General features: G+C 37.8%; 1 protein-coding gene and 2 long non-coding RNA genes across 3 annotated transcripts; all 3 read left to right on the top strand.

Annotated features, from left to right (window-relative positions):
* Positions 1–1286: 1286 nt before the first annotated feature.
* LOC307154618 lies at positions 1287–2306 on the top strand. Its single transcript, XR_013820405.1, has 3 exons — positions 1287–1366; positions 1746–1859; positions 2262–2306. It is a non-coding gene; the product is annotated as an uncharacterized lncRNA (long non-coding RNA).
* A 162-nt stretch (positions 2307–2468) lies between these two features.
* On the top strand, positions 2469–3010 carry LOC307150525. The gene is made up of 3 exons (XR_013819744.1): positions 2469–2550; positions 2685–2797; positions 2890–3010. It is a non-coding gene; the product is annotated as an uncharacterized lncRNA (long non-coding RNA).
* A 2360-nt stretch (positions 3011–5370) lies between these two features.
* Positions 5371–20296, top strand: LOC307149187 (protocadherin-15-like; the record flags this gene model as incomplete). The annotated part of the gene is made up of 13 exons (XM_079855345.1): positions 5371–5469; positions 5568–5819; positions 5937–6035; positions 6562–6734; positions 6855–7003; positions 9153–9283; positions 9630–9740; positions 10512–10703; positions 10825–10922; positions 11447–11611; positions 19199–19387; positions 19829–19924; positions 20215–20296. The coding sequence occupies 13 exons, from the start codon at positions 5371–5373 to the stop codon at positions 20294–20296; spliced, it is 1836 nt and encodes a 611-aa protein (XP_079711471.1).
* Between the last annotated feature and the right edge of the window lie 4927 nt (positions 20297–25223).

The following is a 25223-nucleotide window of genomic DNA, read 5'->3' as shown; positions in this document are numbered from 1 at the left end:
TATCTGCATTTGTGCAGCGTACTTCCTTATATACCCCCTGCGGCGGGCGGAGTTACGCTATGCAAATTCCGCAGACCCATGGCATTTCATTGCCATTGGCTCGTTTTATATACTCGAAGGTGATAGGCTTCTAGGCGAAACCCCAATCGTCGTCATCCGACGTAACTCGGAGTGACCACGAAAGGGAACTGAGTGATATTATATAAAGTCGTAATTGCGTGTTATAAATTCAGAATTGCGTGTTATAAAGTCAGAATTGCGTGATATAAAGTCAGAATTGCGTGATATAAAGTTGCAATCGACTTTTAAACTTTTTATTCAGTGGTGGAAACAAGATTCCATAGTAGCAGGCAATGCTTTGAGAGAGACAATTCCACGCTATCTCAAAGTCCGTGGCCAGTTGTTGAAGACCTTCCTTATGGAAAATGTGAATGTCCAAATCCACAAGTTTTTTGACTCTCAATTGTAAAGCTAGTTGAATGACCATAAGAAGAGGGGGGGGGGGGGGGGGGGTCATCTGGGAGGTCACTACCCGTCACTGCTCCAGCCATTATAAAGGGAGCGTTCTTAATTTGTTTTCTGTATATAATTTAATCAATGTAAATGTAAATATTTAAAAATGTATTTGATCTGGCCTTCAGGAGATGTAGAGATTATCACTAATATCAGACCTGATGATCGTCTGGTGCTGGAGGAATATTTCGATGCCATTGGTGTAACATTTCTGGAGCTGGTTTACTCTAATGGAGACTCAACCGCTACTGTACGAACCATCAAACCACTGGATGCAGATCAACTTAAGGAGGTTTGTTTCACTATTATATTTGTAAAACAAAGTATATAAATATAAAAAGAACAACCATACTTACATATTCATACATATTACTTTAATAAAGGAAGAAAGTGCCACATACTGTATGTCTCTTTGTGTGTTTTATTTCGTCCAGTCAGGAGGGAGTTTGTATTATTCAGTGACCTGCTCAAACACAGGGGTATGTTTATTTACACAATAGATAATCCAATCATTCAATAAGAGTTATGGAAATAGGTATCATCACATAAATCTTCATTACAAATATTTCATTGTGCATTTCAGCTGAAAAATACACGGGCGGTAAATATTCGGGATGTCAATGACAATCCTCCGATCTTCCAGAGTAAAACATACAGCGTCACAGTGTCAGAGGTGTGTGTAATGTCACATCTTTATACAGCAGAAGTGTGTTTGGTCACTCAGAGACTCACATCTCTTTGTAAACTGTGTCTTTTGCTCCAGGCGACAGCTGTGGGTTCAGATGTGCTCAGGGTTATAGCTGAAGATGCAGATGTTTCTCCAGAAAACACCAATATTATATATTCTATACTGGTGAGTCTCAAATGAGTCTCATATATTTTATATATTACTAAAACAATAGGTTGAGTTTGTTGTATCCTTCAGATAATAAGAAATCCCAACTTTCACTTGTACATCCCAATCATCTCTGACCTTGTTACTGTTTATCTAATCCCATTGTTTTCATACCACTCCTTGTAAACCAATTAGGCTCTGGATTTATTTTTTTAGTTTCTATGATTTCTAAGTTAATTTTCTAATATGGCTGTTAATCAATTTATTTTTAGTTTTGAAATATTTAATATAGATCATATCTAACACAGTAATGCATTTAGTTATTTTTTAGAAAATATGTATATATTTGAGTGCAATAATGTGTGAGCTCAGTTTGTGTCATTTGAATCCCTGACAGCCTCCAGCACCAGATGAATTTGAAGTGAAAGATGACGGAAACATCAGGTTGAAACAAGCTCTGAACTACGACACTGCTCAACAGTACATCTTCACCGTGCAAGCTAAAGACAAAGTAAAGACAAACTCTGACATCCTACCAGTCACACATCCATTTTACTAAGCATTGCTTTACATTTAAAGGAATAGTTTCCCAAGAGTGAAAATTCTGTCATCATTTACTCACTCACAAAAGCTGTCACTGGGGCGGTACCCTTTCAAAAGGTAGACCTTTGAACCTTCTTTACCCCTAAAGGGTGCATATTACTACCTCAAAGATATGTAATACCTTTGAAAGGGTGCCAGTCCAATGCCCTTTTTTTCTGAGAGTGCATGACTTTCTTTCTTCTGTGGAAAACTAAATCAGATGTTTATTAGAATTGTCCAAACTGCTTTTTCCCATACATTGACATTTTCATTTTTGGACGAACTATCATTTTAATGTGGATAGTATTAAAACACTGTGTTTTTTTTGCAGGATAAAGAAGAATTCAGTGACACCACAACAGTTACAATAACGGTTGACGATTTTGACAATCTAAACCCTTATTTTGATCACAGTCTCTACAAGGCATACATTGAGGAAAATCGGGTAAATGACGTCATGATCAATATTTAAACGCATGTCTGATCAAACAAATGATGTCTTCATGTCTTTTCTGTCCATGCACAGGTAGGACAGTTTTCAAACATCACTCCTGAGGCCATAAAAGCACAAGATGGCGACACGGGCATCAACGAGACTGTACTTTACAGCATAACAGCAGGTGCTGTTAACAGAAGATTTACAACACACTTACATGACATGTGTCCTAATCTAAATAACCTCAGAAGAAATATTCACATGTTCTATATTAAGTTTCTGATAATAACAAAGCAAATATCCACATTTCTGTTCCAGCCTTTCCAAATGAGTATCAAAGTAACTTTGACATCGATGAAAACAGTGGAGTCATTTCTGTGACAACGGCACTAGACAGAGAGGAAGTCGACCAGATAACTGTTCACATACAGGTATCAGACGTTTCTGAAGACATTCATGAATCTGAAGAGGTTTCAGGATTGTGTTTATTTATATTTTCTATTCATGATTTCCTTATAAATAGGCAACTCGGCAGAATGATGCCAGTAAAACGGCTAACGCTGTGGTGTCCGTCACCATTGAGGATGGGAATATCAACCCTCCGAAATTTGACCAGGATGAGTACACCGTATCTATTCTGGAAAATTCACCACCGGATCAGTTTGTGCTTCAGACTAGAGTCACTGATCCAGACCCGGTACTGTTCCTGAAAACATCACTGTCTGTTTGTAAAGTAGATCAAATAAACACAAAAATAAAAAATACAGACTTGCAAACACAAGTCTGAATGAAAAATGGTGAACCATTTTAAAACACCAAAAATGATAATCCAATCATCCAGAGCTCCCAACAACTTAAAAACACTAAGCGACGACAGGGGTGTCTAACTCAGTTCCTGGTGGACCACAGCCCTGCAGAGTTTAGCTTCAACCCTAATTAAACACATCTGATCAGCTAATCAAGTCCTTCAGGATTATTTGAAAACTGCAGGTGTGTCTGTGTTGGAACAAAACTCTGTAGGGCTATGGCCCTCCAGGAACTGAGTTTGACACTTTAGCAAAACCCTAGCAACCACCCATTAATAAATTCGAACACCTTAACAAGTAATTCCCCAACTGCTCAGAACACTTTAGCAATTGTTAAGAAATGCAAGTATTCAAGGCATAACACTTGAAGGTGCTGTATGTAACTTTTTGACTGTACAAAAGCACGAAAATTCCATAATATGCTTGCAGAGATTTAGGAAACATGCAAAGTTCACATACTCGTGTCTCCTAAAAACAACACAGCCAGTTATTCTACTTTGAAATGTGCGTTCCGCGTCAGAACTGTTTTTGTTTTGGTCTGAGAGCGATTCCGCTACCGATTTACCCAATAGTATTTCGACACCCTGCGTTTATCAGTTAGCAGAAAACACAGCGTATTAGAGCCATGGAAGTCAGCAAGCAAACTAGGTCAGTAATAGCAGATTTTACCCAACCTAAAAAGCCTCGGAATCCATCTAAAAAGCTCCAGAGGCATATTAAAACATGAACAAATCAACTCATCAACTCACACTGTAGGGCTCGTCGCCTTCCATTGTCAGATGTGCTCATTTCTGTTGCGTGTCCTCTTCAATCTGGCAACCCGTGAGCATCAAGTCTGAGGAGTGGACGAGAGAAACAACCCTCTACAATATTTTGAATTTGGACTACAGTACCCATTAGCTGGGTCAATACTAGCTGTCAATAGGGCTGGTCCGAATACCATTTTTTGAGCTTCGAAGCTTCGATAGGAATTAACATCGAATATTCGAAGCTTCGGAGGGAGGGGGCTGAACATATTCTTCCCTCTAATAAAGGCAGGAATCTCTATGCGTCTGTCTGTTTGCATTTAGATTATTTATCTTGCATTTAGAACCGTTCATCCAATCGACTTCACGAGTGCAGTGTCACATTTGGTGCAATATAGACACGCAGACGTGACACGTTCAGAATTAATAAACTTTTAATACAGAACAGCGCGAGCGGGAAGCGCGCGCGCGCCTCACGCGCAGGGCTCCGAGAACGGACACTGCACTAGTGATACAAAACACAGCCTAATATTTTTCTGAGTAACAAATAACCCTCAAATCAGAAATCAGCAGCACTGTAATTACTGACACAGTAAAGGGTAGGCTAATATATTGTTTCTATTCTATTTCCACAATGTCAAAGCAACGCAGCTTATAGCCTACAAGCTGAGGCATGCACTTCTGCGCTCTAAAATAAGAGTATTGTATTTCGCCCAAAAATGCTAAAAAAATAACCGTGTGAGAGCGTGTTTTAGGCTATATCATGTTATAGCCAGATATGACGACGCTTACAGCACGCGTCACCGCAGATCAGCATCTATTCATCAAGCCAACGTGCAAACTATCGCACACACAATCAACTTCATTAAAAGTAAAGAACCGAAATGATCTTACCAGGGCTGTTGCCGCTCTCTTATTGCGGTCTTTGATTTAGAAATTTTAGCTGACGATCAGTAAAATGCAGCTTATCTGTTGCTAGTGACGTGCACTCCATTACATCTGCCTATAGCGCGGGACTTGAAGTTCGGATTCATATCCGTTTTGCAAAAACACATTTATGTGTTCATTGTTCATATTGATAAATCAGAGAGAACTATCCGATCTGAGAAAACGCATGACAGCCCCATTCAAGCGCGAATGGGAACCGTTTCTAGGGGGATGCCAGGTGTGAAAAAAAATAAAAATAATTTTAAACGAATATTCGAATGTCAAATTTGAAAATCGAATACCAACCCACCGAACGAATATTCGAATACTCGAATATTCTGGTACAGCCCTAGCTGTCAATACTACATACTGCACCTTTAAAACTCTAAAACTACCCAAGTCTTCAAACTTAAACCAAGCTGATATAACTTCCAGGTTTTGTCAAGCCAACATTCAAAGTTTGTTTTGATGTACTTATCTAATTTTCTCTCTGATCAGGCTGGGTTCTCTAAAGGTCACTTTATCATGGATAGCGATACCTTCGTTATCAACAGTGAAGGAGTAATATCACTCCGGAGCGACGCTACCTTGGATAGAGAAACTGTAGACAATTACATATTACAGGTACAACGCAATCACATTAATTTCTTAAATCCAACTAGTTACAAAATGTCCAGGATGACTATTCATTCTGAATGGGATGCTTGTATTGTCTTTCTCAGGTTGTAGCTGTAGACCAGCCTGTCAATGGTTTAAGCTCCACAGCTCAGGTCATCATCACTGTTCAGGACGTCAACGACAACAACCCACAATTCCTTCCTCTCCCAGAGCCCATTGAGATTCAGGAAGGTGCGTACACACCCTCATCACCTGGAGAAGTGTGTGAAATCTCAGCCACAGACGCTGACATTGGAGACAACGGTCGTGTCACCATCTCTACTTCCTCACACAGTGAAATATTCAGATTCAGAGAGGTGAGGGGACTTATGAGAAAGGCAGCTGTCACTGTGCCTACAGTAAATTATATCATAACTTTATAAATATGAAATTGCAAAAAAAAACAACAAAAAACGCTTATTTCATTTCTTAAGGATGGGACTCTCCTAGCCATTGAGGAACTGGATCGGGAGACACAGGATGTGTATGATGTGATCATTGTTGCCATGGACCATGGAATCCCACAGAGAAATGTACAGTAACAATATCTATTTATCTGTATTATTGCATTATGTAAATATGTGTAGTTCAATTCAATTTGCGATTGGAACATTTTGTGGCATTTCCTCATTTGGAAGGTTGTAAAGGGTTTTATCTGTCTGCCAACATATAAAGTTTGTAAAAGTGATTCCAAGGAAGAACTAGTTGACTGATTGGCCATAGCTTCATGGAATATAAACTTTGAAAGATTTTCCCAATTTTCTTTGAGGCGTTGTTTAAGTAGCATTACAACCTTGAGCACACCTGCACATTTATATTGTCCTAAAGGTTATATCTCAGTTTAATTTTTTATTTATCTATCCCTAAATGACACACAAACATGCAAAAAGAAGCTGCAGTTCTAGATTTTATACAGATATTCAAAAATCTGGCTGATACTAGTTCAGTCCTTACAAGTGAATTACTGTTAATTCCAGATATTAAGTTAGATATTAGACATTGCAAATATCAGCTTTTGGTCTGTAATACGAAATGTTTGCTTGGGTTCATTTTCTGCAGAACATCACCACAGTGAGGGTCCGTATCACAGATGTCAATGACAACGCTCCAGTTTTCAGCTCCGACACCTACAGCAAAAGCATTCTGGTTAAAGACGCCAAGGTTGGAGATGTGATGCTGACGCTCTCGGCCACAGATAAAGATGCTGGAAGCAACGCGCTAATTAGCTACAGGTAAGCTTAAGCTAACTAAACTTCCAATTCTTTAATATCAATAACATGAAGGCTAAACAATGAACACACTTACCTACATCACTCCTTTAAGACAGATGCATGATTGGTGTCTTTCTGTAGTTTCTTTGAAGACTCCTCAATGGTCGCATTGAATGCTGAAACAGGAGTCATCACTTTGACCTCTGACCTTAGCGAGGTCACAGAAGACACGCTGCTAACCCTCACTGCTATAGCGACAGATCATGGAACACCACCAGAATCTGATGAAGGTTTGGGCTTCATAACAACTTTGTTGTTCTCCCTTAGGAGCTCTATCTATCTCTCTAGTGCAGTGTGTTCTCACCTAAATACTGTAAATATGTCCACAAAGAGGCAGAAAAATACTAGTTCTAATGTAGTACTACTCGTGTTAATGCAGTTTATGCCAGCACAAAACATTTATAGAGTTAAAACTGGGGGGCCATTTCACAATATTTGGAAATAACATATAGAGCTACAATAGTCTCAAAATGAATGTATAACAAAATATGATTCACAAATGCGTAAGCAAATATATATTATATATTTACAAACTCATAATTTATATTCACAAAACATGTAAATGCATAACTAAATTTACATTCACTAAATTAAAAAAACAAACAAATCATAAATACAAGTATATTATGTTTTTATGTGTACAAATTGATTGTTGAATCTGCATTAGCAAATCGTGTGTATTTGTGGATCACTGTGGATTTGTATGTGAATTTTGTGTGTGAATTATCTTTTACATCATATTTTACAAATGAATACATTTTGAGAGACTATTACAGCTCCATGTCAAACAGCTGTGGCACTTGAATTTATTCACTTTATGGCTTTTGGTCTATTTTGTTTAGATTTCAGCACAAATTGTTCTGTAATCTGCTAAAACACTGCCAGCACAGTCATTCAAATCTAAAGTGAGCCCTGCATCTTGTGCACGTTATGACACAACACATTTACCAAAAGAACAAACATAATCTTCTTAAATACAAACATAACTTACTCAAATCCCTCCCCCTCCACAATAAAAAAATAAAAATAATAATAAAATCCTTAAACATACAGTAGTGCTTTATATCACACACTCCTGTTAAGCATTAAGCATATACTACAACTTCAGACATCTATAGGCTCTTCAAGATCTCCTTCATGAACAAATCTCAAGAACATCTCCCAAATTTTGTAAAATTAAGAAGACTTCGCCTTGATCACAAATGTAAGCTTCTCAAGGGCCAAACTGGATATCAAGTTTTTCAGCCAAAGTCCAAGTGAAACAAAGACAGATCCAAGTGCAGCAGGTTTTATTAAAGAAACTCAAAAGATCGCAAACTCAGACAGAGACTCAGGAACAGGAACAGCCGACATACAACACCAAGAACTCACAAAGACTGAAACAAAACACAGGGCAATACACAGACAGACATGCTAAACATGATAACAAGGGGGCGTGGCTAATGAAAAACACCTGGGGAGACTAATCACCATAACGGGGAACTGCTAAACATAGGATGAGACAGGGGAACACAGACATGAGCCGTAACACCAAGGGAAGGACAACTTGTATTCTTCCAGCAAAGGGCAACTGAACGCCTGGCTTTAGTTGGCACAAATCCACCAGTTTTTTCTCTTTGACGAGCAGAGAGCAATTGTCCACATAGACACCCAGTACACATATTACCGGGCTTAAAGAAATAGGAGTAGTTGTAAATTGAGATACACTTTACTCCAAAACTTTTGCACCTCACCACATTCCCACACACAATAAAAAAATGTACCTTGGAAATTATTGCATTTAAAACATAAGTCTAGGGTATACTAGGGTTAAATTTATTTAATCTCTTATAGAGATATAAGTTCACATTATCCAGTTATAGAGTCTCATACAAGTATTATATAGTTTGAGTTTGTGCTTTTACAGTTTTTCTCGATTGCTTAAACACTATAACCAGGCTTTTGAACAAAAATTTCAAAACCATAATGCCATTTATCAAAAAGCACACCCATTTCACTAAACTATAAACACTATTCCCTGTTTTGACATGAGTCAGATTTGTTGAACTGTCACTGCAAAACTCTACACACAAATCCCTTCATTTCTCATTGCCTAGACCATGTTGTCATTTAGAAAGCACTAGCATTCAATATTGTTCACTCAAGTCAGCACAGCTTTAGCTCAGTTAGCACACAATTAGGAAACACTAGGAGTCAAAATCTAACACACATCAATCAGATCCTTCAAGATAGATAAAGGGCCCAAATCAGTTTATTGAGTTTTGGAACAATGGATCCAGAAGGACATGAAGGAAGAGATTGAGGAGGGATAAGAAGGAGGAGGAGGAAGGGCAAGGGCAGGAAGACAAGCAGTCTCAGATGAAATTCAAACCACTCTAGTTGCCCATGTCTTTGTCAATGGTATGACTATGAGGGATGAGAGAGGCTGGGCTACGAGTAAAGAGGAGTGGTTCATCCTCACAGTAGAAGCCATAGACTCCAGAACTCCTCCAAACACTGCAGAGACAACGGTACTATCCTTGCTTTAAACTAAGGCCAGAAACAAACTCTACACAAGTCCACAATTTATTTTAATGCATAGTGTCTTTGTTAAAATGTATGTTAATGCCCGCTGTATCCCCCATTAAAGCAACATTGCATCTGCATTCTGACACATTTCAGAATGCAATGACACAAGTTGTGCAGTTATAAGTGTTTACGTTCTCATACTTACCTTGAGTATGTTTCTGGCCTTAGTCTTACTCTTCAAGCACGTCAAAGTTTCTCCTCTTAAAAGAAAGCTTGTCACAGGGCTCATTTATATTTCTAATCCTAATATATATTTCTTATAGACTTTCTTTCTCTCACAATCTTCAGGTCAGCGTTCAGGTTGAGAACGTGAATGAGGCTCCTGTGTTTGACGCTGAAATGTATAAAGCAGAGATTTCCAGTATCTCTCCATACAAATTCCCTATAGTGAAGGTCCAGGTGAGTGTTGCATAGACATCAGAAATGGAGTGGATGTAGTCAGATCTATTTTTCACTAAGGCAAACATCACTGTTTCTGTTGTTATTGCTCATACTAAAGGGCTAGTGATTTGTTCAAACCCTTAACCCTAAGTAATACATTTCGACATGCAACTCATCCCATGCCATCTGAGGAGATATGTGCTGGTATTTTTCAAAGTGATCAGACTTACTTTTTTTCTCCTGGCATATCAAATGTTGATGTCTGAAATCTCTTCAAAAAAAGTTATATACAGAACCCTTGGCTCAATTTTAAAGAACCCTTTATGCTAAAAAAGTTTTATATATTTTTATATATTTTTAAACTCCACTAGAAACAAACCTTGTTGTATTATTTTAATTTAATACTGTGAAGCTGCTTTGATACAATCTGTATTGTGAAAAGCGCTATACAAATATACTTGATTTGATTTGATTTGATATTTTAAATGATTGAATAATACTTTCATGTTTAATGGATTATTTAAAATGTTTCTAGTGGTAATATATGTTTATGAGCTGTTTAATTCATAAAATCTAATTAAGGTTAAAAATCAATTAAAATTAAATCCATAAAATGACCCCATGATGGGAACCCCTAAAAAATCGATATATGAAGTGCCTGGCAGAAACTTTTATATATAGAAGAGTGTCAATAAAAAAAAAAATTTTAAATCACAATTGACTTCATGATTTTTATTTATTTATTTTGTATTCACGTAACTGGTTGAAATGTGGTGGTGTGTCCCTCAGGCATCAGACCCTGATGTGGACGAGAGCTCAGAACTGCAGTATTCCCTGCTGGAGTCCACAACTCTGCTGGATGTGGAGGCAAGCACTGGTCAGGTCTACGTACTGGATGCATCCAGATTTGGAGACAACCCGTCCACCTTTCAGGTTAAAGCCACTGATAAACATGGGCTGTTCGCGACTACAACAGTACAGGTGAGCAGAAACAGAGGGAGAGAAAAAAGCTTTTGTAAGACTATTTCAAATGACCAATGGCATTTTGATTGAGAAGAGATCACCTTTACAAAGATGGACTTCTTGTGTTTGTCACCTGCAGATCGAAGTAAAACAAAGTGTACATCGTGACAGCGTCTCAGTAATCTCCTTAAACCGGCCCGTATACATAGTGGAGAAGATGATAACAGAGATGGAAGAGTGAGTAATCTATTTGATATTGAAACGTGTTATTGAGACAAAATAAGAGCATTTCTATTTGTGAAGTGCTAATGTGTTTTGAGCTAAGAGGAAACATGTTTAAAGATTAATTAACCCAAAACTAAATTTAAAAATTAATTATTTTACTCACCCTCATGGGATTCCTAACCTGTGTGTCCTGCTGTGTTTTCAAAGAAAATGTTCATACAGTTCTTTCCCACAAAAAAAAGCATAACAAAAAATAGTCCATATGACATTTCCAAGTTTAAGTCACCTTGTCTGTAGAACAGACTGAAATTTACACCATTATTTACTGAAAAGCTTCCCTTCTAGTGAGTTGTTAAGTCAGGGTGTCAAATTATAGAAACGGATCGATCATGAGCAAAAAGTTATTTTAATCCAGTTCTTATCAATGAATTGTTTTTTGTTTTGTTTTACAAATTAGACTGAATTGGTGCTTCATGTTACCTCCTCCTCTTATTGTTTTGTGTTCTATACACCATCTGATTGTGTTTTTTCCTCAGTTCCATGGGGAAAGTTTTAGGCTGGACTGTGAAAATCCTCAGTGTGAGAGCTGAGGATGGCAATGAGTTGCGCACCATTCTTAGAGAATCTACAGACAAGACTTACGTCAGTTTCATCGCCACGGACTCCAGTGGTGCTGTCATCCAAGCCACGGAGGTCAAAGAGTAAGTTGAACAAATATCAGTTTATTCAGACTAATCTAATGTGGAAGCTTATGTGGAAATGTGCAAGTTGCAAGTTGATGTGGTTGTACTGTAGCCTTGTGGACAGTGCTCTGACTTTAAATCGGTTATAATTTTAATCAGTTATAAAATTCCTCTGAGATCTGAATACATTCATTTTTATTTTAACTCTGACTGTCCACAAGGCTATTGGTTTGCCAACTGTTTGTGTAAGAATACCAGTAAGGGATTTGAATTATGTGACAAGTGCGAGTGCTACAATTGCATGATTGCACAAACTTTTAAAGTGCCCCTGTATGCTATTTTAAAGTTTCCTAATGTTGTTTTGGAGTCTCTTACAACAGGTTTACATGCATCAAAGGTCAAAAAACGGTTTCATTTCCTCATAATATACATTTGCACATCACCACATTTTCAATGATTCTCAAACGACTCGTCAAATGAATCAATCTCTCTAAATCTGCTCTGATTGGCCAGAAGTCTGTTGTGATTGGTTTACCACGTACAGCGCGTGCGTCGAAAACAAAAAGGGCCATTGCCATAACAACGTCAGCTGTCCCGTAAACTAAAGACAGTAATGAACAATGACGTCGATTTTACCATATCAATGCGAGCGCAAGTCCGATGATGAAACACTGGAAGAACTGTTATTCAACCCAAACCTCCATCGCAAGGACGACTCGAGCAGGACGTTTCTCAGTGATACACTACTCAGTTTGAGGTACATTATGAGATGTTGCAACTAATTCCTCACTATCAGCATTAACAAGTGCATGTCCATCAACAAACCGATTATTTTACTTGTAATTATTTATTTACAGAGTATTTTTCTAATTTATTGCAAACACATGGAAACTGTATCAATAACTCTGCATGAATGACTGATGTGAATGACTGGTGTAACATAAACATTGGTAAAACAAATCTTGCTCCATGCTTAATCTTTCCTTAAAGTAGTGAGAACGACAGACAATCTGCATTATTAGACACAGTTTTAGGTAATAGTGGCCCACAGCTGATTAGCAGAAGTGTTTCAGTAAGACAGTGATAACGTGAGTTAGCCAGTTAGCAGGAGACCTACACAATATAAAACTCAAAACTAAGTATTTTGAACACCATCTTTCAAGAGCAAGCAGTTTGTGAATCCTGCATTGAATTCTGAGATTTGAGAAGCAGTCGTCAGTGAAATAAAGGGAACACAGCAAAAGTTTAGGATTATACTGCTGTGATATCATGGAAAAGATTAACTTTAACCACTGATTCTTCACATGCTCGTCCTTGGGCAGTGAAATAAAACTGGCTTTACCGTCACATTGTAGAGCACAGCATCTTCTCGACATGATGCTGTCCAGTATCCACAGGAATCAGCTGCCGGTTTGAGGTTCAAGTTTTCCCTGGTGTCTGCGCGCGCAATAAGTGGACGGGCAATATGCTAATGTTTCGTCTTGACGTCACAATGAAACGACTTATGACTCATTTGAAAAACGAGGGGGGTCACGTGATGCTAAGGAGTTGAAAGGACGTGAAAGACCGAGCTCCCAAATGATAGTCTCTATTTAATCTGAAAACAACGCTGGATAAGCTTATATTCGACGACTTCGAGCACGTATAATTCACCTTTAAATTCTGCAATGGATCATCGTTCCAAGCTAAAGAAAGATCCTCAGAAAACCTACGAACTTGTCGAAGGTGAAACAACAAAAGATGGCGCCGGATCGAAGAACTCAAACGAAACTGAAAGTGAAGGGAATCGGGAAGGCGACATGCTTGCGGTTCTTCTTAAAGAAATTCAGGAAGGCAACAACATCCTCTCGCAAAAGATAGACTCTAAAACAGCGGATTTGCAAACGTCTATAGAAAGCTTGCATTCGACGGTGAGCAGCCTTCTTGGAAGAGTAATGGAGGCCGAACAACGCATTGGTGACACCGAGGACGAAGTACGTCGGATTGACGGCTTTATGAAAGTGATCAGGCAAGAGAATGAGACACTAAAAGGTAAAGTGGAATACCTTGAAAAATACAGCAGACGCAGCAACATACGTATAGTTGGTATGAAGGAAGGCAGCGAAGGAAGCGACCCCGTTAAATTCTTCAGCGAGTGGCTGCCTAGGCCCGCAACACTTCTCTGGACAACTGGATATAGAGCGGGCTCATCGTATTTTGAACCCCGTGCCGAATCCTGATAAGCCTCCAAGACCCATTTTGGTCCGATTACTCCGCTATCAAGATCGGGAAAAAATCCTGCGACTCGCCAAACAGAAGGGAGAACTAACCATGGACGGAAAAAGAATTAGTATCTTTCCCGACATGAGTCCGGATCTTGCTAAGAGGCGCAAACAGATGATCCCAGCTCTGAAAGCATTTAAGGAACGGAAGGTCTCTTGCTACCTGGTCCATCCCGCTCGCATTAAGATCCTAATAGAAGACGGGAAATTCCGGTTCTTTGAGACACCCGGCGAGGCGTTCAAATATCTGGAGGGCCAGGATAAAACCTGAACGAACTATTCGGACTGTTGTGTTCCCAAGGACTACTGCTATTCCATTTTAAAATAACAGTATTTATTCCACTGAAGGTACGCGACTACTTGCCCTTTGCTTTATGTATTTTGTTAATCAGTAAGGAAACTGAAAATTACCTCAGTCAATCTATATGGCAGGGATAGGCAACTCCGGTCCTGGAGGGCCACTGTCCTGCAGAGTTTAGCTCTAACCCTAATTAAACACACCTGAACTAGGCAATCAATGTTTTCAGGATTACTTGATAGATACAGGCAGGTGAGTTTTTATCAGGGCTGAAGCTAAACTCTGCAGGACAGTGGCCCTCCAGGACCGAAGTTGCCTATCCCTGCTATATGGAAACTAACCTAACTTTTATAAGTGTTGTAGTTAGAGTTAGGGAGCTCGGCTGGCAGCAGGATTTGATTGTTCAGGATGATAAAGGAGCGAACGTGTTTTTCCGTAGAATTTGTTTACTTGTTTGCCGGCGTTGTTCTAAGCCGACAACTGAGCAGAGCAAAGTTTAAGTGTTCTTACATGTGTTTTTCCTTTTTTTTTCTTTTTTTTTCCCCCCTTTTTCTCCGGGAGATACGCTACAGGGTTCTCTATGTTTTTCTTTTTTCCAAATATCCGCAAAAAAGGATTGTTAACACTTTAGCGGCCACATGAATAGCCCATTAAAGTTTGTAACGTTTAACGTAAATGGCTTGCATAGCCCAATAAAAAGGAAGAGGGTATATACATATCTTAAAAAACAGAACGCAGATATAGTGTTTTTACAAGAAACACACTTAACAGCTCATGAACATCAGAAACTCAAGAGAGAGTGGGTTGGACAGGTTTTTGCATCCTCATTTAATTCAAAATCAAGGGGAACTGCAATATTAATTAATAAAAATGTTCCGTTTAGATTGTTAAAGACAGTCAGTGACCCATTGGGAAGATATATATTAGTACAAGGTTTTATATATTCAGAAACGTGGACTTTTTTAAATATATACGCGCCAAATTATGATGACCATTTGTTTATGCAAACTATTTTTCTTATGATTGCCCAGACACCAGGTTGGATTTTGGTAGGTGGGGATTTTAATTTCTGTATGGATTCGGTCCTGGATAGATCTTCACTTAGACCACAACCCCCAACTAAAGCATCTAAACTTTCTAAGACTTATATGAAATATTTAAAATTAGTCGATATATGGAGGCAGGTCCATCCTAGTGATAGGGACTACTCTTTTTACTCCCACCCCCATAATACACATACAAGAATAGATTATTTTTTGTTACCTATCCAACTTGCACATCGGGTACTAACAATTGACTACCTTCCCCGCTTACTAAGTGATCACTCCCCATTGGTTATGTCCATATCCATGCCTGACAAAATAAGAGGTACTTATAGGTGGAGATTCAAATCCACACTCCTTAACCAAGATGATTTTGTTACTTTTATCAGAGAACAAATTAATATTTTTACCCTTACAAATAAACCCTCTTGTACAAATAAATTTATTCTGTGGGAAACATTAAAGGCCTACATTAGAGGACAATGTATTGCATATACCAAAGGGTTAGCAAAGCAAAAGAATAGTAAACTGGAAAACCTCGAAGCTGAAATAACTGATCTTGAAAAAATGTATACAAAAAAACCTTCTAAATGTTTATATAGAAATTTACTTAATAAGAAAAGGGAATATAATACCCTGAATACATATCAAGCAGAGAGGACCATAACAAGGTCACGGCAACGTTACTATGAACTTGGGGAGAAATCACATAAGGTGCTGGCATGGCAACTTAAAGCAGATGAAAACAAACAAATAATAAATTCGATAGACACTGGCAATAATATTACTTATAACCCTATAGAGATAAATAGCGCATTTAGAGAGTTTTATATAGAACTGTACTCTTCTCAAGTGAGGGACGATATGTCCGAAATGGAAAAATGTATCTCTACTGTTGACCTGCCATCCTTAACTGAAGAAAATAGTCATAGTTTGGATAGACCATTCTCCACTACAGAACTAAATGAAGCAATACAGTCATTACCATCTAATAAATCTCCAGGAGAGGATGGCTTCCCCCCTGAGTTTTATAAAACATTTAAAGATATGCTCACACCATATTTAATGGATGTTTTAGACCAAGCTAGGAATGACGGGTGCTTCCCGGAGTCATTTTCTAATGCTATCATTTCAGTTATTTACAAAAAGGGGAAAGACCCATTACAGTGTGGTTCTTATAGACCAATATCTCTTCTTAATACGGATTACAAAATAGTAACTAAAATGATAACCAGGAGACTAGAAAATTATTTACCTTTGCTTGTGAAACCAGATCAAACAGGTTTTATACGTAATAGATTATCCTCAGATAACTTAAGACGATTCTTTAATATAATACACTTTGCTAATACCAATCGGACACCTGGAGTTGCCATCTCTCTTGATGCCGAAAAGGCATTTGACCGCGTTGAATGGTCGTACTTATTTCGTGTGCTTGGAAAATTTGGATTTGGTGAAAAATTTATTGATTTGATTCAATCTCTCTATAAATCTCCCAGAGCTAGTTATTACAAATGGAGTAATCTCTGCCCCATTTCCTCTGTCTAGAGGATGCAGGCAGGGCTGCCCACTTAGCCCAGCCCTCTTTGTATTAGCAATTGAACCACTGGCGGAAGCCATTAGAACTAGTTCTAATATTAAAGGATTTGATATTGGCTCTGAAATACATAAAATATCACTCTTTGCTGATGATATTCTCTTATTTTTAACCAACCCGACAGATTCTCTTACACATCTGCAAAAACTTTTACATTCATACAGTCAGTTCTCTGGTTATAAGGTCAACTTTGATAAAACTGAAATATTGCCTTTATCTACATTTGAATATGAAACCGTCAGTGACAAACTTCCCTTTAAATTTTCACCTGCTGGCATTAAATATCTTGGCATTTATGTAGATGGGGACTTGAAAAATCTTTATAAGCTTAACTTACTTAAAACCTTGGAGAAAGTGAGGGGTGATCTGGATCATTGGATGGACCTGCCTCTTACATTATTGGGGAGGATTAATGTCATTAAGATGAATATCTTGCCTAAATTCTTATATATATATTTCAATCTCTCCCAATCCATATTCCACAAACTTTTTTTTCTTCCCTTAATAGTTTGATTAGACGTTTTATATGGCGTGGTAAAACACCCAGATTAAGTCTTGATAAATTGACTTTAGAGTATAATCAAGGGGGATTAAATTTACCAAACTTTAAAATGTACTGGTGGGCAGCACATTCAAGATATCTGGCCCAAATATTTGGAAGTGAGCCCACCCCCTCATGCCTTAAAATAGAATTATGTGAATTAAAAGAGGAAGACCCCACAGATATTTTATATAAATGGGATGAGAAATTGATTAAAAAAAATCAGAAACCCAATGATTATTCATACAGTTAGTTTGTGGGTAAGGATGCAACAGACATTTGGACAGAAAGGGATTCTTTCCCCTAAGACACCATTATGGAGCAATAGATTGCTCCCAAAATGTTTCCAGGATAAGCATTTTAAACTATGGGCTGATAATGGAATTTCTCATCTACAACAGTGTTTTGAGGACGAAATACTGATGTCTTTTGAGCAGCTTAAATCCAAATACAATTTAAATAATAAAGAGTTTTTTAGGTACTTGCAATTGCGAGACTTTCTAAGAGTTAAAACCCAACTGAAACTACCTAGTTTAACACAACTGGAGCAATATGTCTACTCAAGTCAACCGCTACACAAAATAATCTCTAGAATATATAAATCTCTTATGATAAATAAACCACTGCCTGAATTAGATAAATCTAAAGTGAGATGGGAACAAGACTTGGACATTAGCATTGAAGGAGAAACATGGGGTGAACTGTGTCAAAATGGTGTTACATCATACTTGAACTCTAGATATAGAATGATTCAGTTTAACTTCCTTCATCAGATGTATATTACACCATCTAAGCTTTATAAGTTTAACAAAAAAAATTCACCTCTTTGCTTTCGATGTGGTGTGGAGGAAGGAACTTTTTTGCATTCCACATGGACTTGCCCTCTCATTCAGGGATTCTGGCAAAAAGTATGTCATTTTATTTCTGATATCCATGGAGTAAGTTTTCCACCAGACCCAGAAGTATGTTTATTGGGTAATTACACCAATTCCAATATTACACAAGATTATGCCATAAGACTCACAGAAATTCTGCTAATAATTGCTAAGAAGTGCATTGCAATTAAGTGGAAATCTGATACTGTTATTCCTATAAATGTATGGTTATCTGAGGTTAATAACTGTGTACCACTGGAAAAAATAACATACTGGTTAAGAAAAAAAAGTAAAATATTTAATACAATTTGGCAACCCTTTTTCCGCTATATGGAAGAAACTTCAATAGACCGGTTGGATTCTCTTCTCGAGTGAGGCTTTATACCGTATATTTACGATATCCTGTATCATCCCATTGTACTGTATAGTGTGTATTTTTATTTTATTTATTTATTTATTTTTGACGTTTGGCTGTTTTGTTTGGACTAATCTCTGTCTTATTTTGTGCAATAAGCTGTGTGAGTTTTTTGTCTGTTTTCTTTTGTTTATGTAACAGTTCAAAAGCTAAAATAAAATATTCCAAAAAAAAAAAAGAAAAACGAGTCATTTCATTGACTCAGAGTCGACTCTTACTTTTGAAAGACAATAACTTGATATACGGTGCACTTTCAGATTTAAAACTTTGCAGGATGTTTTCATTCACTTAGAGCTGTTACACACTACATGAAAGGTCATTTTCAAAAACCCATAATAGGGGCCCCCTTTAACATCACAATACGCAGATACCTGTATGTATCCACCTTGAAAAGTGTTCCTCCTCAGAATTATGATTTATAAAGGTAAAAATGAAAAAATGTATGTATGAGCATTAACAAAAATATATACTCTTCACAATTCCCTCTGGCCTGCTTGCCTGAATTACATCTATTCTGTATAATTAGGATGAGAGTGTAATGGGCAGCATCTGAAATAATATCTTCACTCCCACAGAAAGCTGAACAGTGAGAACAAAGTTTTAACATCTGAGCTGGAGAAGGTTTTTGGTCCTGGTTTGGTAATCAAAGTGGAGGACAGTTCAGGAGACTCTGGAGAATCCAGTCAAGCCGTCACAATCGCTCTAGGTGTTCTGGTGCCTGTAATCAGTGTGACTTTAGTGTCGGCAATTATCTATTTTGTCAAGTAAGTTATTACTGGCCATGTAACTGCAGTCTCTGTGTGTGTGTGTGTGTGTGTGTGTGTGTGTGTGTGTGTGTGTGTGTGTGTGTGTGTGTGTGTGTGTGTGTGTGTGTGTGTGTGTGTGTGTGTGACACAGAATAAACTTAGTTATGGTCAACTAACCTGTCTACTAATCCTAACTGAAAACTTAAAAGTCATCATGAAAGCAGAATTGATTTTTTAATTTGATTGATTTAAATGGTCTGTTCTGTTTCACTTGGACTGCCAGTAATAAGTACTACAGCTTTCCTAAAATGCCGTAATGTGATGCCAGTTGTTTTTATAGTGATAAAATGATGTTTCATGTTGAACATCGCTCATGTTTTATTAGGGGTCATTTTTTCACAGTGAAGAAAATGAATATGTTTGTTAAATTAGTTATAATACATATTTTTGCTGCCTCAGGAAAAAGGGCACAGATTCTGACAGACAGAGTTCAGATCCTGACATTGATTTACCTGAGAGGAGATGCAGTATTGACCACCTTGCTAACTTCAACACGTAAGTGTCAAAATATTGTTAAAAATCTGATATAAATAGTTTGAAAAGATTGTTCTCAAATACAAAATATGCATCAGTTACCATGTTTTTATCAGCATTGGTTTGTTCTAAAATGTTTGACTAAACATGTTTTTCTTTTGTTAACAGAAACCCAGAACCCAGAGAGGTAAAGCCCCTTACTGTAACAACAAACCCATAGAGTATAATTCATTAAGTATCATTTTGTCATTAAAAATGGAATCTAAATTCTTATTTCTAATTTTGTCCCATGTGTTTTGTGTGTTTCCCAGGAAGAGGTTAAAGAGAAATGACTTTGACAGAGAATCTGAGAATGGAAGTGATATCAGTGGAAACAGCATCTCTGCCCTCTGAAAACACCCTGATGTATAAAAATGCTCATCACTTCTTCTCAGTGCTGTACAAGACTTCATGAACTGATGTCTTGATTGTGACTATATATAGCCCTAATCCTAAACTTGAGATCTAGGCAGCTGTTAAGGGTTGAGTTCCCAACATGGAGGAAACAACACTAGTATCAGGTCTTCTTTAGACAGAAATCAGGCTCTGGGCTTCAGCATTACAGGGTTAACATCTTTGATCATGTGTCCTCAGTTCCAGGATCAGCTGTCATGTGACTCTCACAATGACAAACTCAGGTCACAACAGACACAACACAGGGCGAATTCCCTTCAAAGAGACAAGCATCACTCTGCTCCACTCATTATATATTACTGTCTCATAGTGGCTGTCTGGATCACCCATCATGAAGCCAGACGTCACTGCCACTTTATTCTGAATTGAAATGTTATTTAAAACAGAATTCATACTGAAAAACACAGCTGTTAAGACAGATTTAGCAGTCCTGTAGAGCAAACAGGAGAGATGGTGCTGGATACTCCACAGTCACTTTGATTGATTCCCAAGGAATAGAAGAACTGCCAAATGTGTATATGTAAATAATAAATGTAGATTTTTACATAGCCTCTGTGTCTTTAATTCACATTTTATATTTGGTAAAAACGAACAAACATTATTATGTTAGGGAAATTTAAATTAGTTCAATTTTTAGGTAACTTATCAAATAAATTGTAAAATGACTTCCTTGAAGTGACCATCACATTTACCTTTCAATGACGGTCTCATAAAAATGCCCTTAATGAAGGACCAATCACTTACTCTGGTTTGGAATGACCCACATTTGGTTTGTCATTTTACATCACATAACATATTCAACAAATTGTCTAATTGTTACTTTTGCTGATGTTTTCAATGTATGTGTATTCTGTAAGATGTTGGAAGAAAAGTTTGCAACATCTGTTTTTATGAAGATGGCTTTATTGGTACCATGATGCAGCTCATCAACTTTCTCTGTCAACTCAGGCTTTGATCCTCAAGCTATGATTACTCCACGCACGTGCACATAAAGAGTGACATCGACACTGAACAACCAATCGCGGATAGAGCGAGAGCGATATATTTTTCCGCGGAGGAGCAAGAGATAATCATTCAGAATTACGATGAATTTAAATATGTATTTCACGCTCGAAACAATACGGTCTCTGCTGCCAAAGCAAGAGAAGACTGTTGGAGAAAGATTGCTGATTGTTAATGTGCAAGTTAAAAAAATACGTTCTATATTTATTTAAAATTATGTATGTATGTATGTGTAGCCTATATGTGTAATATAGCCTATAGCCTATTTTTATAATATATAAAAAATGTACATGTATGTACTAAGTAAGATTAATATTCATTGATTTTTAGATGCAACCCCAACTCCAAATGTTCTTGGCAGCAGATAAAGACAAAATATAAAAATATAATTCAAAGTGGTGAGTATTTACCACAACCTTTTATTACTTTTGTGAACATTTTATCCCAAACACTTGTTCGCAGCAAACAGAAATAAAGAGTTAAATTCAGAAAACCAGAATACACTGTGGCGGAGGAGTTGGCTCTGAGTAGGCAATAAGGGACGGCCGATTATGGATGGGATTACAGGTGCTGTACAATCTGACCCTGGTGCTGGCTCCTCTAAGCAAGTAACACTGGGTACGTGTGCAATACATTACTACTTTTTTTACGTTTTAAGTATGGCTGACTGTATGTTCTGCAGTAGAGGGAAATACAGTGTCCCTGTTGAAGCCAGCACACACACAGTCTCCCACACAGAGGTCAGTATGCAGCAGACAGAACACCAAACATAACCTGCTTTACAACAGTTATGCTTTACATTGGCCTACTTTTATTTATTAGGGTGGAGGAAATGAAGACACTCTGTCTGTGTGTTCTCAGACAGTTGCTGATGTGAATGCACTGGGCTTTTTATTATGGCAAACATTTGAATGTGTGGCATAAAAAAGGTCCTTACACATCTCTTTTATTGTAGGATTTTTCACAACCTGCCCCAGAATCTGAGGCCTCTACCTCAATGGGCTTCAGAAGAAATGTGAACAAGGTTAAAACCCTTGACATAAATTACAGTCAGTCCTGTGTTTGTAGGAAATCAAGGAACTTTTTGTGATTTGATGAGCCTCCAGAAAACTTGTAATGATCATGTTTGTGGTGGAATTATGTTTCAGGTGGAAACAGACTCAGTCAGGGCCCTGTACAAAAGGAGTCTTGAACTAGACTGCACACTAAAGGAGTCTTGAACTAGACTGCACACTAAAGGAGACTTGAACTAGACTGCACACTAAAGGAGACTTGAACTAGACTGCACACTAAAGGAGTCTTGAACTAGACTGCACACTAAAGGAGACTTGAACTAGACTGCACACTAAAGGAGACTTGAACTAGACTGTTCACTAAAGGAGCTGGACTGTGAGCTGAAGAGGCTCCAAAAAAAAAAAAAAAAAAAAAAAGAAAGAAATTGGAGATCAAAGAGCTGGATAAAACTGATCTGAGTATGTGAACTTATTTAACCAAGTAACACTTTAGTATGAATATTTATTAATGCAACTTTCTCTTGCTCTCTTTCTCCCTCTCATCCCACAAAACCAATAAAACAGTCTGAGACCTATCTGCAGTTTTGTGCTTTTATTAAGTGTAATATTGTATGGTGATTGCATCTACATCTGCACCAGCTGGGTGGTCAAGTGTGATCGAGTCAGTTTCATCGGGGAGAAGCTGGTTTTGTGGTGTTTCTCGCTCCTTTCTACTGGTGGCTATATTGTGCAGAATGGCACATGCAGCCACTATCTGTGATGCCCGCTCTGGTGACTCTTAAGGGCCGAACACAGTTGAAATGTGCCTTTAGGATGCCAAAGGTCATCTCTATCTTCACTCTGGTTTGAGGGCCACATTGAAGCGGTGCTGTGGCCCTGTCTGAGGGTCATGATAGGGGGTTATTGTGTAACAGTGTTACACTGGTAACACATTAACAGTGTTTTGTGCTGACACAACACAGACTCACAGAAAATTTGTGAGACAAGCACTGGAGCCAGGCCATTTGGCATCCAAACTTGAGATCATACGTTCATGACCTCAAGTCGTCTGCAGATGAAATGTTTAGTAGCTCATTGTTATATCTGTTAATGTTACTATTAATTTAAAGATTCATCTCACAGAAAATAATCATCTCACATATTCGCATCATCTCTACCTGAACATTAAGGCTGTGATAGGACTTCCTATTAACATAATCTGCCTCATGTTCCCCTAGAGCAGTGGAGATTGGAGCAATAGACTGCATACATGCAATGACTCTAGGGAATCCTATCATAAGATTAACAGAATAATAATAAAGATTTAAAATAATTCTTAACATGTATTATATTGTATAGTACATTTGTGAAATTTGCTTTTTGAAAAAAGAAAAAAAAAAACGGTGTTCATGTGATGTCACCCTATCAATATATCTTACCGGCAATTTTATAAAAGCCCTCTTTTATGGACATGGTCGATAAATGTCCGGGGAACACTATTGATGAAACTATTCATGTACTCCTGCAGAGCGAGGACCACCTTGCGAATGGTTCGACAAACCGTGTTTTCCCCTAGCTTCTGTGCGTCACCCACCGTGCAAGTATGTACCACTTGCAAAAAAAACGCAACGCAATACCATTTGCGGTACAGTAAGTGCATGAATTCGACGTGTTAAATTCTTTATGTGCAGCTCAAGAAGTTCGCAAAGATAAGATATTCCTTCCGCGGAAAATCTGTATCTTTCATACAAGTAACTATCAGGAAAGGCGAGGGGATTTTGTCTGGCTAAAAACTCTTTCTCTACGAAGTGCTCGTCAAACAATTTGCGCTGAGATGTCCACCGGATTTGGAAGAAAAGGTGAAGTCATTGTAACAGACACTGGGAATAAGTTACATCACCTATATGTTTCTTTGCTCTCAGCTGATTGGTCAAACTTCAGTCTGAGATCTTGAATTCAGCGGAAGCAATACAATCGTTTTTTAAATCAATAAACTCCTTTTTAAATCAATATTTTGTGTCAAATTATTGATTTATTTGGTAGGTAGCCTCCGCTTTGCGTCGGGGTCCTGAGCTTGTCGGGGTTGTATTCGCTATAACAACCGCCTTGCTCTACATTAGCCTGTATCCCTTACTTAAATGTCATCTTAAAAGTCTTGTTTGAACTTGTTAGTTTGTCTTTGGCTCAAAGCCACTTGCTGTGAACCTTTCTTCGCCTCAGAATTGGTCCTCTTAAAAGGCTGAAAAATCTCCCGAGCACGGTCACTGCCTTCCGCCATTCCTTCTATATATATATACAATACATGTGTGTGTGTGTGTGTGTGTGTAACAAAACAGTATTAATAGTAAACAAGATGATTTTTTTGTAGTATGTACATTACTTTTTTTTATGTATTATTGTATTTATGTATTTTTTTAGTATGTATTTTTTTTTAAAGAAAAAGTACATACTTTTGAGTGCGTAGCAGAAGAGTAGGCTATAGGCCATCTTTGGGACATACATATTACTTCGTCATAATAACTGTCTTTAATGGACAGCTCTGTCGACTTATACATGCATCCTGTCACAGTTTAAACTGCCCTGTCAATCACTGTCATAAGTAAAATGCTCCACATTCCATTTAATTTAATTTCCTACCGTTTCGGGGAGAAATGTAGTGAAATGGGCGGACAATATGCCAATAGAGCATCACAGTCCCGCCCACAGCCGGTGCCGGAAGTAAGAATTCAATACAATTTCTCCATTGACAGTTGGGGTATAAGCCATAAAAACGTTGTTGGTATACAACAACTTATACGTTGTTGGTTGTTGTTGGTTGTTGGTATAGTATGGGTACATGTTGTGGTGAGTTTTGCAGGGAGATGGCAACGTTA

The sequence above is a fragment of the Squalius cephalus genome (assembly GCF_949319135.1).
Source record: "Squalius cephalus genome assembly, chromosome: 2".
NCBI lineage: Eukaryota > Metazoa > Chordata > Actinopteri > Cypriniformes > Leuciscidae > Squalius > Squalius cephalus.
Note: the sequence above shows the minus strand (reverse complement) of the source record. Positions and strands in the feature narration are given on the sequence as shown.